The sequence below is a fragment of the Mobula hypostoma genome, chromosome 24 (assembly GCF_963921235.1).
Source record: "Mobula hypostoma chromosome 24, sMobHyp1.1, whole genome shotgun sequence".
Taxonomy (NCBI): Eukaryota; Metazoa; Chordata; class Chondrichthyes; order Myliobatiformes; family Myliobatidae; genus Mobula; species Mobula hypostoma.
Window position 1 is genome coordinate 47592505 of NC_086120.1, and position 17846 is coordinate 47610350.

Here is a 17846-nt window from a genome sequence, read left to right on the forward strand (position 1 = left end):
TTTGCAGCTATACTCACTCATGGGGGGAGGGGGGGCGGGGGGAGTCCAGGGCTGGAGTTCCTCAGGCGGTCCTATGTTGAGTTGAACACAGACTGGCAACTCCTGCGTTCGATCTCACATACACACATGAACTATTAATCTTTGCAAGAATCCAACATTACAACTGAACATCACACGAAATGACATTCTGCACACAGAACTGAATTAGTATTCACAAATCTTAATTGATGTTCTTGAGAAAGTTCTCATCCTGAGAACCTTCACCATTCAGGACATGCCATCTCCTTGTTATTACCATCAGGGAGGACTACAGGACTTGAACACATTCAATAATTTAGGACACCCTATTAGCCTCCCCCATCAATCCATGAAGTCTATCTTATTGTTTTTTTTTGCCCCATTTTGTAATTTAAGTAACTCATGTCTTTGCACTGTACCTCTGCCACAGAACAAATCCCACATCACACAAGTTATCGATAATAAACCCGATTCTAATGATTACAAACTGAAAGAAAAATAGATAGAAATTTATATAGAAGATCAGACTTTAGGAGCTCAAAATGGGTCCAGGACCTTGACCTTGATTATCATGAATTTCTAATACAGCTATACCTAAAAAGAGGCAAACTAAGCCAAGTTGCCAAATTGCACAGTAGTAATTCAGCAACTTTACCTCAATCACCATCACAACCATCACAGTATTTTCAGAACATTAGTTTTTTTTTAAAAATTGGATGGCAATGGATATGATGTACCCATTTTGCTTTCAATTTCGAATTACATTAATGGACATCCTTATTATTGGGTACTTATGTTAATAGCTTTTACATGTATAGTCTCTATAGTATATTCAATCCAAACTGAGTCTTCCATTTCCTTTGCCCTTCTTCTGCCAAATATTAAAGAATATTATGTGAAATTTAATCTATAAACCTTCCTGGCTAAATACTTTGACTACAGTCATTGATAGAAAATTCTGATTTTTACCAAACTTGAAATCCCATCTGGTCCTTCAAGATCTTCTTCCTCCAACTGCAGAATATTTTTTTCACACTCAGTCCACTGCTGCTGAACCTCCCACCAATCTACCCTGCCTTTTGTCATATATACATTAGTTGCCAAGGAAGGTGTTGCGTTAAGATTGGCAACTTGCTACTTCCTCAAGAGACTGTAACAAAATATAACCGCCTGACAGAATGTTTGAACCACACTTTCCATTCAGTTAGAAACCAAAAAAATAAGGTTTGCTTGAAGCTATGAATCTGTCCCAGCAACTTGCTAAGGACATAATATAACAAATGTTACCCAAGGAATTTCTACAAATTTCTACACATGTGCCATGGACAGCATTCTAACTGGTTGCATCCACCATCTGGTATGGAGGGGCCATTGCACAAGATTGGAAAAAGCTACAAAATAAATAAATAAATAAATAAATAAATAAATAAATAAAAATTGTGAACTCAGCCAAGTGAAGCTAGAGAAGTAAATGGACGCACGTTAGCTGCAACAGTGCTTGTAAGCTATTGCTTCCTGTAACAAGGCAGTCATAAATGGCTGTGACGTTTCACTCCCTGATGAGCTCAACCTCTTATGCACTTCAAAAGGGACAACTACACCTGTGCAAATCCCTGCAAAACACTTACCTCCCCACGATCGATGACATCTTCAAAAGACAGCGCCTCTATGAGGGATCATTCACCATTAAAGACCCACATCACCAGGGACATGCCTTTTTCTCATTAATATCATCAGGGAAGAGGACACGCCATGTTTTAGGAACAGCTTCTTCCCCTCTGCCAAATTTCTGAACAGCCCATGACACTACCTTACTATCCTAACTTACAATTTACTTTTTTTTTAAAAAGTGTATTGCATTGCACTGCTGCTGCAAAACAACAAATTTCAGAATACATGTCAGTCAGTGATGATAAACCTGATTCAGTTTCAAATAACGTTAACGAAGTCTGCAGAACAATTTTACAAGATCTGAAGTGAAACACCTCTTAGTTGGTGTGGGATGAGTGGAAGAGGTTTCAGATGGTGCAGGGCAATCCAAAATTTAAATAACAGATAAGGAAACAGGCAAGGAACACCACCAACACAAGAGACTCTACAGATGGTGGACGGACGGACGGACACACACACACACACACACACACACACAGAGAGCAGGTCTTACAGCATCTATGAGAGAATAAAGTCAGTATTTCTGGCTGAGGTACTTCATTAGGACTGGAAAGGGAAGGGTGAAGTTGCAAGATTTAGGCAAGAAGGTGATAGGTGAAGCCAGATAAGTGGGGGGGGGGGCGGCGGTGGTGAAGTAATAAGCTGAGAGGTGATGAATGGAAAAGGTGGAAAGGGCAGGAGAAGGAGGAATCTGATAGAGGAGAGTTAATATAATTTCCGTCAACAGACAAGGCTAAGAATAAAGAGTTAAATCAGTTTCCTTCATGCCATAAAATTTTATGATTCAATGATTACTGATCCCCTGACAGAAAGCACATCATGAAAATTGATTTAGGAGCAGTGGCTGCCATATACATCTAGGTGGTAATTGTTTATATCAGAATCAATTTTGAAAACATTTGAAGGTATGTTTCCACTCTGAAGAGAGGGTACAGTGGGGAAAAGAGCATTTCTCTTTTCAGAACAAATGCAATGCTTTATGTCAGAGGCAGTGATCTGATTAATGGTACTACAGCACTCAACAGAAACAATATTTGATTGTTAAAATAAAATTTAACATTAGAAAGTGAAAAGAGTGCTGTTTTTAAAATCACAAATAGTCATCAAAACAATTAAATAAAAACTTACCTTGTGGTCCATCAAGCTTTGCTTTCTTAACTGAAAGAGAAAAAATGAGATAACTTTCAGAATAAGATTTCAAATACTGTACTAAAATAATAATATTTCTGGAATCATGCACTCACATGTCAGGACAGATATACCAGGTTACAATAATTTCTACAACCTGTTCTTCAAGAGTACATACATTCCCAGAGAATCCCCAAGATAACTTTATTAAGCAGCATATTCAATTTTATACCAAAAAAGGTCCCTTGTTCAAGACCTTGAACAGAAAGCTCAATCCAAAAATCTAAGCTGACACACCACTGTGATACAGAAGCATTGCTACACAGATGAGACCATACATAACAGAATGTTGGTTCTCTCAGTTGGATGCGAAGGATCCCAAGACATTTCCAAAGAGGACTTAATCATGGCCCTAGACTTCAATCAACATAAAAGTTAACTGATCTTTACCACACTGCTGTTTGACAAGAGCTTGTTGTACATAAATTGTTACATTTCTAATCTTACAACAGGGGTAACACTTCAAAAATGGTACTTCAGAAGACTGAAAAATTCTTTGGGTCCTATTGATATAGTCTAATCAAGCATTTCTTTAAAAAAAACAGTAACTGAAGCTCTTGATTATTAAGTTAACCAACTATTTAAACTCTGTACTTGAAGAACAAGCACAAATTAACATGTATACATTTCCAATACAATTTAAACCTGTCATTTTATTTTATAATGTCAAATGCAGTGATGACCAGGTCTGGGCTATTGCACAGCATGGATATATACAGCTATCCTTAAAAAGCTACAAAAATAAATTTCATAACTTCATTATACCATTAATACTGTTCTGATAACAGCTATTGAAAACAAATTCCAAACAAGAGCAAGTTTGATTATAGCAGTTTCCCCTTTACCACACTACAGGTGGTAACAAGTGTTTTATTTACAAATGCAGCACAGAATAGGCCCTTTGAGCAACACCGCCAACATCCCACCAATTTAACCCTAGCCTAATCATGGGACAATTTACAATGATCAAATCTTTGGACTGTGGGAGGAAATTGGAGCACCTGCAGAAACCCCACACACTCCTCAGGGAAGGCGGACAAACTCCTTACAGAGGACATCAGGATTGAACTCCAAACTCCAATGCCCCAAGCGGTTAGCACAACGCTATTATAGCTACACTACCAAGGTACCCTATTACCACAAGTTGAGATGGCTAAACTTGAAATCGACTTGACTGTGTTCAGCTCTTTGGACTATGACAGCAGCATGGTGTTACAGCAGGTAGTGGTGTCAGAACTCCAGTTCAATCCATCTCTCAGGTGTCTTCCATGGGGCTTGTATGCTCTCTCCATCAACACACAACTCTCAAGTATTCAAGATTATAAATTCATGTTGGTAGTTTGTTTACTGTAAATTGTCCCTACTATTGATTAATGGCAAAAAAAATAGGCAAATCGATGGACCTGTGGTAGCGTAAATGCAGGGCTGTGGGACAACTATGAAGAAATTAGACCAATGGATTTCTTCCCAAGACCCAGCAAGGACCCAACAGCAGCTTCCTGTGTTATTAAATGGATATAAGGGACATCAAACATCAGGTAACCAGCACTGTCTCACATTGACTAGAACATAAAAGCTGGAATATAATGTTGAGGTTTTATAAGGCACTGGTGAAGCCTCACTTGGAGTACCTGAGCAGTTTTGGGCTCCTTGCCCAAGAAAGGTTGTGGGGGAATTTCATTAAAAATTATCAAATGTTGAAAGGTCTCGATAGAGTGGATGTGGAGAGGATGTTTCCTATGGTAGGGTAGTCTATTATCGGGGGCACAGCCTCAGAAAAGAGGGACATCCATTTAGAATAAAGACAAGGAGGAATTTCTTTAGCCAGAGCGTAGTAAATCTATTGCCATAGACGGCTGTAGTAGCCAAGTCTTGGGTATATTTAAGGGAGAGGTTGATCGATTCTTGATTAGTCAGGGCATGAAGGACAACGGGGAGAAGGCACAAGATTGGGACTGAGGGGGAAATGGATCAGTCATGATGAAACGGCAGAGCAGACCCAATGAGCCAATGACCTAATTCTGCTCCTATATCCTAGTCTTAAGAACTGTTTTCCATTTTTAACATTCAGCAGTTTAAGACTAATACACAGTTTAATTTAATGACAGATCAATTAAATATACTAAAATGTCAATTGCCAGAGTAATACTGTACAAAAATTTTAAACTGTGATTTATTATACTTAAATATCTGGACAAGTTATGCTTCCCCAGAAATAAAGCATCAGTACTTTCTTCATTGCAAATATACTGTGTTTAATGATATATAAAAAATGTCTCTTCCAGTTGACTGCATAGAACATACAAGTGTCTCTGCCAAATCTAGTAGTCAGCTGTCTGCTCCAAGGGCTTTATTTCAAAGCTACATCATGAGCCATAGCGACACTGGAACATGAAATCTCAATATCCAAATACCCTTCCTAACAAACTTCCATGTGAATTAACTCATCCCACTGCAGATTTTCAGTTATGCCATATAAATTCAGGGAAGTAATTCCACAAAAGCTTTCATAAATCTTCAGTTAATGTCCAATCTGCAATTATAGAGATTTGGATCTTCCAGAATATCACAGTAGTTTTACAATTGATCAGATTACACTGATTTAGAGAGAATCGTATATGAACATGTACAATACATAATGGGGTGAAGACAATAGGGAGATGAATTGGTAAGAATTTTCCATTGTCGCCCTCTTGCTCTCTCCTGCAAATCCACCCAGTTCCTCCAACACTAACCCCAGCCCCCACTATGCATTTCTTTCACCTCCTTCATATAAACCATTGCATGCGTGCACAGACACACACCTCCCATTGGGTTGCTGCCCCCTACAGATCCCATCTACTCAATCTCCCTTATATGATTCCTGATCTATCACATACCATCACTTGCCTCTCTTTGTTGCCTCCACATATCACCTCCCAGCCTCTGCCACAATGTCCACCCTTCCCTTCTCCATCTGCCTATTATCCCTCAACTGGATCTACCAGTCATTTGCCAGGTCCTTCTCTACTATTTCATCCAGATGAATGGTCTCAAATGAAATGTTGCCTAATCCGCTGTATCCCCTGCTCCTTTGTTATTGCTTAAGGTAATATTTTCTGGGGGGAGAAAGGGAAAGAATGGGACTATGTAGTTAATTCTTCATAAGAGCTGGCAAAGTCATTATGGGCCAATTCTTTCATCGTATAGAGTCAGCCATACAACACAGAAACAAGCCCTAAATGCCATTAAGTTGCCTACCTAGGCTAGCCCATTTTAACCGAGTTTAGCCTATTTTCCTCTGACCTATTCATGTAATTAGTCCAAATGTCTTTTATTGTATTTATTTAAAGATACAGCACAGAACAGGCTCTTTCAGACCAACAAGCTGCACCACCCAGTAGCACACTTATTTAACCCTAGCGTAAAGTCAGGACAATTTACAATGGCCAATAAACCTACAAACCTTTTATACATTGTAGCTCCACCTACTCCTACCATTTTCTCAACCAGCTTACTCCACATTTGGTGTGAAAACATTGCCCTCACCTGCCCTTTAAATATTTCCCCTCTCACCTCAAATCTATGCCCTCTAGCTTCAGGCTCCTCTACCCTGAGGAAAAAAAAGACTATTCATCTTAACATGCTGTTGTCCATGTTTAATTAAAGTTGCCCTTCAGTTTAACAGGTTAAAAAAAAATCCCCAATAGTCATAAAGAATGGTAGGGTGAAGGAACCATGGGTGACAAGTGAGGTGGAAAATCTAGTCAGGTGGAAGAAGGCAGCATACATGAGGTTTAGGAAGCAAGGATCAGATGGGTCTATTGAGGGATATAGGGAAGCAAGAAAGGAGCTTAAGGGGCTGAGAAGAGCAAGAAGGGGGCATGAGAAGGCCTTGGCGAGTAGGGTAAAGGAAAACCCCAAGGCATTCTTCAACTATGTGAAGAAAAAAAGGATGACAGGAGTGAAGGTAGGACCGATTAGAGATAAAGGTGGGAAGATGTGCCTGGAGGCTGTGGAAGTGAGCGAGGTCCTCAATGAATACTTCTCTTCGGTATTCACCAATCAGAGGGAACTTGATGATGGTGAGGACAATATGAGTAAGGTTGATGTTCTGGAGCATGTTGATATTAAGGGAGAGGAGGTGTTGGGAGTTGTTAAAATACATTAAGACAGATAAGTCCCCGGGACCTGACGGAATATTCCCCAGGCTGCTCCACGAGGCGAGAGAAGAGATTGCTGAGCCTCTGGCTAGGATCTTTATGTCCTCATTGTCCATGGGAATGGTACTGGAGGATTGGAGGGAGGTGAATGTTGTCCCCTTGTTCAAGAAAGGTAGTAGGGATAGTCCAGGTAATTATAGACCAGTGAGCCTTACATCCGTGGTGGGAAAGCTGTTGGAAAAGATTCTTAGAGATAGGATCTATAGACATTTAGAGAATCATGGTCTGATCAGGGACAGTCAGCATGGCTTTGTGAAGGGCAGATCGTGTCTAACAAGCCTGATAGAGTTCTTTGAGGAGGTGACCAGGCATATAGATGAGGGTAGTGCAGTGGATGTGATCTATATGGATTTTAGTAAGGCATTTGACAAGGTTCCACACAGTAGGCTTATTCAGAAAGTTAGAAGGCATGGGATCCAGGGAAGTTTGGCCAGGTGGATTCAGAATTGGCTTGCCTGCAGAAGGCAGAGGGTGGTGGTGGAGGGAGTACATTCAGATTGGAGGATTGTGACGAGTGGTGTCCCACAAGGATCTGTTCTGGGACCTCTACTTTTCGTGATTTTTATTAACGACCTGGATGTGGGGGTAGAAGGGTGGGTTGGCAAGTTTGCAGACGACACAAAGGTTGGTGGTGTTGTAGATAGTGTAGAGGATTGTCAAAGATTGCAGAGAGACATCGATAGGATGCAGAAGTGGGCTGAGAAGTGGCAGATGGAGTTCAACCCGGAGAAGTGTGAGGTGGTACACTTTGGAAGGACAAACTCCAAGGCAGAGTACAAAGTAAATGCAAGGATACTTGGTAGTGTGGAGGAGCAGAGGGATCTCAGGGTACATGTCCACAGATCCCTGAAAGTTGCCTCACAGGTGGATAGGAGTTAAGAAAGCTTATGGGGTATTAGTCAAGGGATAGAGTTTAAGAGTCACGATGTAATGATGCAGCTCTATAAAACTCTGGTTAGGCCACACTTGGAGTACTGTGTCCAGTTCTGGTCACCTCACTATAGGAAGGATGTGGAAGCATTGGAAAGGGTACAGAGGAGATTTACCAGGATGCTGCCTGGTTTAGAAAGTATGCATTATGATCAGAGATTAAGGGAGCTAGGGCTTTACTCTTTGGAGAGAAGGAGGATGAGAGGAGACATGATAGAGGTGTACAAGATAATAAGAGGAATAGATAGAGTGGATAGCCAGCGCCTCTTCCCCAGGGCACCACTGCTCAATACAAGAGGACATGGCTTTAAGGTAAGGGGTGGGAAGTTCAAGGGGGATATTAGAGGAAGGTTTTTTACTCTGAGAGTGGTTGGTGCGTGGAATGCACTGCCTGAGTCAGTGGTGGAGGCAGATACACTAGTGAAGTTTAAGAGACTACTAGACATGTATATGGAGGAATCTAAGGTGGGGGCTTATATGGGAGGCAGGGTTTGAGGGTCGGCACAACATTGTGGGCCAAAGGGCCTGTACTGTGCTGTACTATTCTATGTTCTATGTCTCTAACTCAAGACCTCCAGTCCAAATATCATGCCTGACTTTTTCCCTATACCCTTCCCAGCTAAATGTTATCACTTCTACAACTGAGCAAACCAGACCTGCGTACAATACTTTGAATGCGGTGTCACCAATGTCTTGTACAGTTGTAAGATGACATCCCAATTCTTGTACTCAGTTCCCTGACCGATGAAGGCAAACTTGACAAACACCCTCACTACCCCTCAACAGTCAGGGTCTTGAACTAGAGGGACCACTTCACTCACCCCAACACTTAACAGCTCCCACACCTATGGATTCACTTTCAAAGACTCATCTCATGTTCTCGATATTTATTGCTTATTTAATATATTTTTTTCTTTTTATATCTGCAGTTTGGCATCTTTTACACATTGGTTGCTTGTCTGCCTTACATGTATGTTTTCATTCGTTCTATTGTTTCTTTGTACTTACTATGCAAGGAAAAGAATCTCAGGGTTGTATGTGGTGACACATGTACTTTGACAATAACCTTACTTTGAACTTGCACTGATACTATAACTGTCTTTTTAAGCGGGTGGAACTAGGAAAGTTGGCGCCAGAGTTTTTTGCAGACCCAGGTGACTGCTTCCAGTTCATCTGCAAAACATTATTCTTTTCTCATGTGTTTCTTTTCAAGTTGGCTGGGGTGCTGTCAGAGTCTGTAATCGATAGCTACAGCTAAAACTATTGTTCTCCACAATTGAAGCACTGTGGGAGGTAAACATTGGGTCAGCAGGCATTGTGCAGTACTGTTGGAAAAAGGCCACTGTACTCAAGTGATCACTCTCTCTTTTGATGGTGAGTGATGGTCTGTTGGTCCTCAAGTCAGGGGGCTTAGAGAAATGGCTCGAGAAGGAGCGATACAAGGAGCGATTATAATATTATACTCTTTTATAATGTTATAAAAGATAATAACATTGGAACAGCAAGCAGCTGGTCTCCTGCTCTTGTTGTTCCTGGAGTGATCTCTCATTCCCTCGTTGGTGACAGAGTGCTTCTCTGAGATGCTGAAGTGCTGGGTTATGAACTGTAGTTTTTGATGGACTGTAGATCAAGGTCACTTTGGGGGTTTTTGCTGTTGCTTGCATGGTGGGGGGGGTTCAGTGATTCTGTTAGTGCAAGTGAGGGATGGGGAAGTTTTGGGGGTTTTTGATGTTACTATCATTCATTCTTTGGGGATTCTTGTTTCATGGATGGTTCTGTGAAGAGTAAGAATTTCAGGTTGTATTCTTTGATAAACTTTGAATAACGTGCTAGCACGAGTAGTGAAATGGGAAAGGATGATCACTAGTACAAATCTGAAGGAGGCATCACGTTGTCACATTGTTGGATTTTGGTGAGGGTCGAGTGCCCTTATGAAGGTGTGGACTTTTTTTAAAAAACAGACGGCAGGCCACAATAGCATATTCCATGCAAAGGTATTTATTGTGTACCAGAGGTGGCAAATTTAGGAAAAGTACTTAAATATTTAGTGCAAAAAAATGGCAAAATAACTAAAACAACAGAAGAGAAAATGCAGAAATATACCATCAGACCTTAAGGAATACAGCACAAAACATCAGTCTGAAGTAATACACCTCACCTTAACACACCCTCTCTCCCTCTTCATTTACACCAAAAATGAGCCTTGAAGTAAGAATCTCCTTAATATACAGCTCTTGGAGGTATGGATAAGTGCAAACATTTTTATAATCCAATTCATAAGTTAAAAATCATATTTTGCTACTGCAGTCCAATTTTTTTTAAGCATGCCTCAACGCACAATGCCATCAACTCACTACCAGATTTGTGTGGAGCAGTGGGTGGAAGAGTGAGTCAGCACACATAATTGGTATACCTACACATTCCCGCCAATGAATTACAGTATGCACAATTTGAAATTTAACAAATAATGTAAACCAGAAAAACCCCACTAAAATGAGTGATCTGTTATTAAACTAAGGTGAATCCATTTGAGCAGGACTTGTTTTTGTTCAAATCTAGAGCTGTACAGATTACTACTTCCTATGTGGAGCAAAAGCAAATTGTGTGCAAAAGTGAATATCTGGAGGTGGGCTGTAAATGCTAATCAGTGACATGTATAATAATTAATTTCATATTAATAAACAAGTCCTTACAAAATTTTAACAGATTCAAAATTTAGGCTCGCTAGATAGCATGTCATATTCTACTTCACCCCCAAAGCTTTAGTCCTAAACAGCAATCCAACTTCGTTCTACATGAAAACTGACTGATCAAGAAATTGTTGCCCATCTTGCATGAAACACAGCATTTGATACAAATTCTATGCTATGCCCAAACAGCCTTCAAATATTCCTTCATATAAAATCCATTAATTAAGCCCTGTTATTTTCATATTGCTAATGTAGATCTCTAACTGCCCTTGCATGCGCACGGCAAAACCATTAATTGCTGTACAAAATTAACGTTTTCCAAATTAACTCTAAGACTAAAATGGTTTTGCCCAAATTCATTTTTGGAACTGAGTGACCACACCCGATTGAATGAAACAGGTTTAAGTATTACAGGTATAAACAGTATAGAAAAAGTTTGTTCAGTTGAATAAAAAGGATCAAAGACAATGAAGCAAATCTGCAGTAATTAGTTTTTAAAAAAAGTAAATATTTTAACTATTAACACAAGAACCATTCACAATACAACCTTCTACAGTTTTGTACTACATTCCTTTGTTATTAGCTTGCATTACTGTATAAAAATTCAACGTTAGATTAATACACATTGCATGCCCTAAATAATACTGCTTGATGGTTACATTGCAAGTGGCTCCCTCAACCTTCCAGAGTCAAACGGCCTGCAATTCAGATGGCACCACAGGTTCCTAAATGATTAATTTAATTAATGTTACATATTTTTAACATCTGAAATATTTATGCAGTGCAGGCAAACAATGTTACACAGAAATTGCTGGAGGAACTCAGCAGGTCAGGTAGCATCTATACAAATGAATAAACCAAGTTTCCGGCTAGATGACGATAGGTGAAGCCAGATGGGTGGGGAAAGGTCAAGGGAGGGGGTGGGGAAAGGTCAAGGGAGGGGGTGGGGAAAGGTCAAGGGAGGGAGATTGGATTATAGGAGAAAGGGAAGATGGAGGGGCACCAGCAGGACGTGATAGAGAGGTGAGAAGAGGCAAGAGGCCACAATGGGGCAATAGAAGGGGGGGGGCAGAAAAAATTACGAGAAGGAGAAAATGATGTTCATGCCATCAGGTTGGAGACTACCTAGATGCAATAAAGGTGTTACTCCTCCACCTGAGAGTGGCCTCATCGTGGCAAAAGTGTAGCATTTATATTACTTGCAGGGATATGTGACAGGAGAAAGAGTGGGTGGAGTTAAGATGGCACCAAGTGGCTGCCTCTTTAATCTTATCTGTGAAAACAGTTTAAATTCCTTTCTTTAATATATATTCCTGAAGCTCGCCAGCCGACGGTTTTCCAACATTCTCTGGGCTCAGCTTCGAAGATGGCGCATCTGGGGCGTGGCCCTGTGGACAACCGATACCAGGCGGTGTTGCCATCTGAGGCATCGCAGGAGATGGAACATCAGGATTTTGCTGCAGCAGATGTATGGATGGAGGTCTCTGCAGTTGAGCCGTCGCGTGCTCGCGCGCACTCTCTCTCTCGATGGTAGGAAAGTTTACTGCTGATTCTCGAATCAGAATCTTAGAATAAAAAGCAACATGGCAGACTGTAATATCATAACAGCAACTGACAGTCTCCCCTTTCGCTGTGAAAATGGGTGATATCTCTGTCCCTTGTTAGTGATAGAGTCTGTGGCATGTCAAACTGTCAGGTAAACAAGTTATTGTTGACTGCAGATCATGGTCTCTCTTTGCAGTTGCCTGGTGGGTGGTGGGCACCGATGTTTTTTGCTGAAATGGGTGGGGAAGAGGATACTTGCGCAGGGAGGGGAAGGGGGGATTTGGGGTTCTAATGTTTTTCTCTCATCCATTGGGGGTTCTTCTGGTTTTCATTGACAAGTATTTCAGATTTCAGGTTGTAAATGATATACATTCTCTGATAATAAACTGAACCATTTGAAAGATTAGTGGAGAGGGATGAACAGACAAGGGAATCAGAGGTCAGAGGGGCGATCCCGGCAGAAAATGGAGTTTAGGTTGCGGGGTGAGGGGCTGGGAGGAGGTGGCGGCAAAGATTTATTTGGTGGTAGGATCCCACTGAAGATGGCAGAGGTTGCAGAGAATGATGTGTTGAATGCGGAGCCTCACAGGGCGGTAAGTGAATACCTGAGAAATTCTGTTAATGCAGCAGCTGAACGGGGTGTGCGCAGATGTCTGGGAAATGGAGATGTGAGTGAGGACAGCACAATGGTGGAAAAAGGAAAACTCCATTCTTTGAAGGAGGGCATCTCTGATAGCCTGAAAAGGAAAGCCTTATCCTGGGAACATATGTGGTGGAAGCAAAGCAATTGAGCAAAGGGAATAGCATTTTTACAAGTGACAGAGTGGGAAGAGGTATACTCAAGATAGCTGTGGAAATCAATAGTTCTATAAAAGACGTCATTTATCTCCAGAGATGGAGACAGATTAAGAAAGGCGAGAGGTGTTAAAAATGGACCAAATGAATTTAAGGGCACCAAACACATCTTTACCCTTTTCCCCCAACTCTCCATTTTCCACAGGATCACTCCCTTATGCAATGCCATTGGCCATTCATTCCTCCCTATTAATCTCTTTCCTGGCACAAGTGAAAGAAATGTTACAACTTAAAGTTGCTGGTGAACTCAGCAGGCCAGGCAGCATCTCTAGGAAGAGGTACAGTCGACGTTTCAGGCCGAGACCCTTCGTCAGGACAGTCCTGACGAAGGGTCTCGGCCTGAAACGTCGACTGTACCTCTTCCTAGAGATGGTGCCTGGCCTGCTGCGTTCACCAGCAACTTTGATGTGTGTTGCTTGAATTTCCAGCATCTGCAGAATTCCTGTTGAAATGTTACAACTTCCCATTTACCTCTTTCTTAACCTCCATTCAGGCTCCAGGTCAATGTCGCACTTTAAAACCTACATGCATGATAAGGCATTGGATGTTGACCCTCTTGTTGGCCTTAGACAGTCTTATTCAAAAGCCAGTGTTCTTCACAGATCCCGATCAACATCCATTTATCAACTATAGCATCAGAAACAGAACTACCATTTACCTCAAAGACATTTGAGAAAACAGAAAATAATTTATGCATTTCAATCAAATAATAAATACATTTGAGTAACCAAAGATGGCTATAAAGCATTAAATAAATTCAAATTGTGTCCTATTTCGATAATTGCACTAACAATAACTACAACCCTCTTTGCTTTCTGTAGCTCTGAATGGCACATTTTGACATTACTTTAAGCTATATTCAGTACTTAAGATACCAAATACAGCAATGTCATACAACACAGATGTGATCAGCAATTCCATTAATCAACCCAAAGAAATATTAACCCACTGGTTATATTCATCAAATGCATGAATTGCAATTTACTTTCATATTCTACTTCCATCTAGATGCTCAGTAGATTCTAATCTGTCCTGTTTTTCTTTTAACTCAAACTACCATGTTATTTAAAACTGACAATTGCTTAGCAAGATAATATTAGTGAACAAAATAATAATTAAGCATTCTAGGATATGATTGGACAGCCCAAAAACAGAGTGCAAAGGTAGTGATGGAGAATTAACTCTGCCTCCTGCTTCCAATTCAGAGAGCAGAGCAACTTTATGCTCCCTTTCCCTTTATACAACCACTGTTGCGTACTGTTCATGGACTGCTTTGTTCATCAACTTATCCCCGCAGTAGGGGAACCCAAATGAATGACAGCCTATAAGCTCTTAAAGCTTCCCTAGCCTGGGACTCTGAAATACAGCTGGAGCAGGCATTCTTCAAATCTAAAGAAGATTGGTGCAACTAGAAAAAAAGAGAGCCAAAGATCTGAAGCAGATTAGGATGGAGTCTTGATTCCACCGTAGACTATGCAGGCACACATACAAAGCGGTGGGGCTAGGGGTACGACTCTAGCTGATGGAATGAATGGAGACAAGCATCAAGGATCAGTTGAGCCACGTGAACAGTTTGAAATTACTATCAGCAGGAGTGGTCAGGGAATACATCAAAACTTCAAAGATTCTTTAATTTATTTCCAGTACACAAGTAAAAGAGGAATGAAATAATTGTTATTCTGGATCTGATGTAGCACACAAAAGATAAAGAATACATTAAAAGTTTTTAAAAAACAAACATAAAACACATAAGATATAGCATATATACAAATTGATTGTATGTCCATAAAGTGACACTAGGCACAAGAGTAAATATACATAAAGTGACTGACAGGAATTGATAGAAGTAGTGGTGGTTAGGGGTGCGGAGGAGTGGATTGGTGCATGGAGGTTTTGTTTAGCCTTACTGCTTGGGGAAAGTAACTGAGTCTGGTGGTCCTGCCATGAATGCCACATAGCCTCCTCCCTAATTGAAGTGGGACAAAAAGTACATGAGCAGGGTGGGTGGGATCCTGTGCGTTGCTGGCCCTTTACCACCTTTCTGTGTATACTTCATGTCCTTGATGGCAGGTAGAGTGGTGCCTTTGGTGCGTTCTGCAGTTTTCACTACCTCCCATTTCAGGATATTGTGGACTCATTCAGAAACATCACAAACCCTGGGACCTGGGAGTTTCTTTTTTTGCACTCACAGAATTGCCCATCTGTCCCCCTAACTACAGAGTCCCCTATTACTGCAGCCATCCTCTTCTGTCCCTACCCTTCTGAGCCACAGGACCAGACTCGGTGCCTGAGGCATGGGTGCTGATGCTTCCCCCAGGTAGGTCCCCCCCCCCCCGCCACAACCCCCCCCAAAACCAACAGTACTCAAAATGGAGTACGACGATCTAATAAATCATGCACAGCGCTAAGCAGTATTGCACCCAAATTGTACTGTCTCAGTACTTTTTATGTTTGTGTGCTGTAGCACTTACTTTTTATTTGCAGTTATTTTGTAAATAACACTATTCTTTGCATTTCTGGTCAGACGCTTAACTGCATTTCATTGGCTTTGTATCTGTACTCGGCACACTGACAATAAAGTTGAATCTAATCTAATCTAATTATAAAATAGGGGAAGTGGAGTGGAGATAAGTCTCTGCCAAAGGATGTGTAAAGAACTCTATCCCTCTGCTAGCCTGCAGGTCACCCTTGGCCAAGGTGTACTACCTGCTTAGCACCCAATCAGGGTCACTGGAAGCCATGAGAGTAGGTGATGGATGGTTGTATGAGGAGCTGATGCATATCACAAGTCCTGGTTATGCGACCACTGGCACCAGGCAAGCAATCTCTGAAAAGTATGATTATGGCTGGGGTCACCTGTCTGCCCAGAAAAAGGCAATGGCAAAGCATTTCTGATGAAAAATTTGCCAAGAACAATCATGGTCATGGATGGAGCAAGCGTGAAGGGGGGTCTTTGCCACAGGCAACACTCCTTCAATTGGTAGACAATTAAACAGATGAAAGACCATGACCACCCATGTCATATGACACGGCACATAATGAAACTATAAAATAACTTGGGGTTGAGATTATTTTTCCATAAAGTCCAAGTATCATCTAGTTAGCAGAGGTGAAAGCCTTAGCACATTATATAAAGGAATGCTTAAATGTTTAGAATTGGAACATTAGGATCGCCAAACTGAGCTAAATGCTCATCAGTTTTCCTTTCAGCAAAGAAAGCAGCATGATAGTTCCAATCACAAACAAAAGAAAATCTGCAGATGCTGGAAATGCAAGTAACACACAAAATGCTGGAGGAACTCAGCAGGCCAGGCAGCATCTATGGAAAGGAGCAGAGTCGACGTTTCAGGCCGAGATCCTTCATCAGGACCCAATGAAGGGTCTTGGCCCAAAACATCGACTATACTCTTTTCCATAGATGCTGCCTGGTCTGCTGATTTCTTTCAGCATTATGTATAAAAGGTACTTCTGAAAATGTTTTGGAACTTTATGGATTGATAATCATAATTTTACTGAGAATCATTTCACTAACTGTATAAAAAGCACTTTGAAAGAACACTGATTTAAATACTGTACCATCATTACCCTTACATTCTATTTAAATAGATTACCAAATCAGACTCTATCGCTTTCAGAGCATTCCAGCTCTTTGAAATTGACAATTAGTTTCATTATCTTAAAAAAAATCAACATTTAATGGTTACCAGTCTACAAATCAGAGGCTCCCCTCCCCCCGAATCCTTGATCCAAAATTCCTCTGAATTTGAGTACTGCCATAACATCTTCACTCAGCATTAAGTTCTAAAATCCATTTTTCTAATCTTTCTAAATGTTCCAGAATTTTGGATAGAGCTTTAGTCAAGGCCTTACTAGTGAGAACTTATTAAAAAAAATTTTTTAAAGGTGGTTCTGGATAACTCCAATTTACAAAATATCTTCAAATGATTTCCTAATGCCTCATCAGTTGGCATCCTCTGGTATTTGCAAGTCTCATTTGTTGAACGTGTGTGCAACTCCTGCAATCATTCAGTCCTCTGTATGCCTTAACATAGAAGTGGGTCAATATCACAATAATTGTTATTGAACTAATGATGCAGAAACACAAGCTCAATTCCCAGCACTGCAGCCAAGGAATTTAAATTCAGTTAATTAATTCCAGTAATATAAAGCTACTAATCGGTGATAGCGACAATGAAACTACCAAATTGTTGTAAAAACCCATCTGCTTCATTAATGATCTTTTCGCACCTTATCCAATCTGGCCTATGATAATGTGGTTGACACTTAAATACACTCCAAAAGTCATTCATTTCAAGAGCGATTAGGTTTGGACAACAAGTACACACAGCCTGAGTGAATTTATAAAATCCACTGGAGGATTAAAAGATTGTCAGCAGAGATTTTACTATATTCAATCTGCTACCTTCACAGTCAAAGCTGCACCTTGTGTGGACTAAGAGATGCCAATCTATTCTCACTACCCTCCTCCCATTTAATTAATATTTTAATTCCATCCTCTTTTGTGAAGATTGAAACAAATTACACTTTCTGTATCTTTGTCACACCATAGGTTCCAGTGGGTCACAGCATTTCTTTACTATTATTTTAAGTCTATAGAAAGGAATCACAAATGATTTTGTGTTAACTGCTAATGTTCCATGATCCTCTTTATTACCCAAGTATTTTCTTTTCAAAACAAAACAAAGCAATTCACCAGCATCAAGAAAATCTGCAGATGCTGGAAACT

At 40.6% G+C, this 17846-nt stretch overlaps 1 protein-coding gene across 4 annotated transcripts in view; it reads right to left on the bottom strand.

Moving 5' to 3' along the window:
- The window catches only part of LOC134337269 (protein unc-13 homolog A), a 298564-nt gene that overhangs the window by 258559 nt on the left and 22159 nt on the right, over nt 1-17846 (bottom strand). For all 4 annotated transcript variants that reach the window (XM_063032135.1, XM_063032134.1, XM_063032133.1 and 1 more), the window contains exon 2: nt 2818-2847. In XM_063032135.1, the coding sequence (XP_062888205.1) occupies nt 2818-2847 (30 nt within the window). The remainder of the gene's footprint in view (nt 1-2817; nt 2848-17846) is intronic.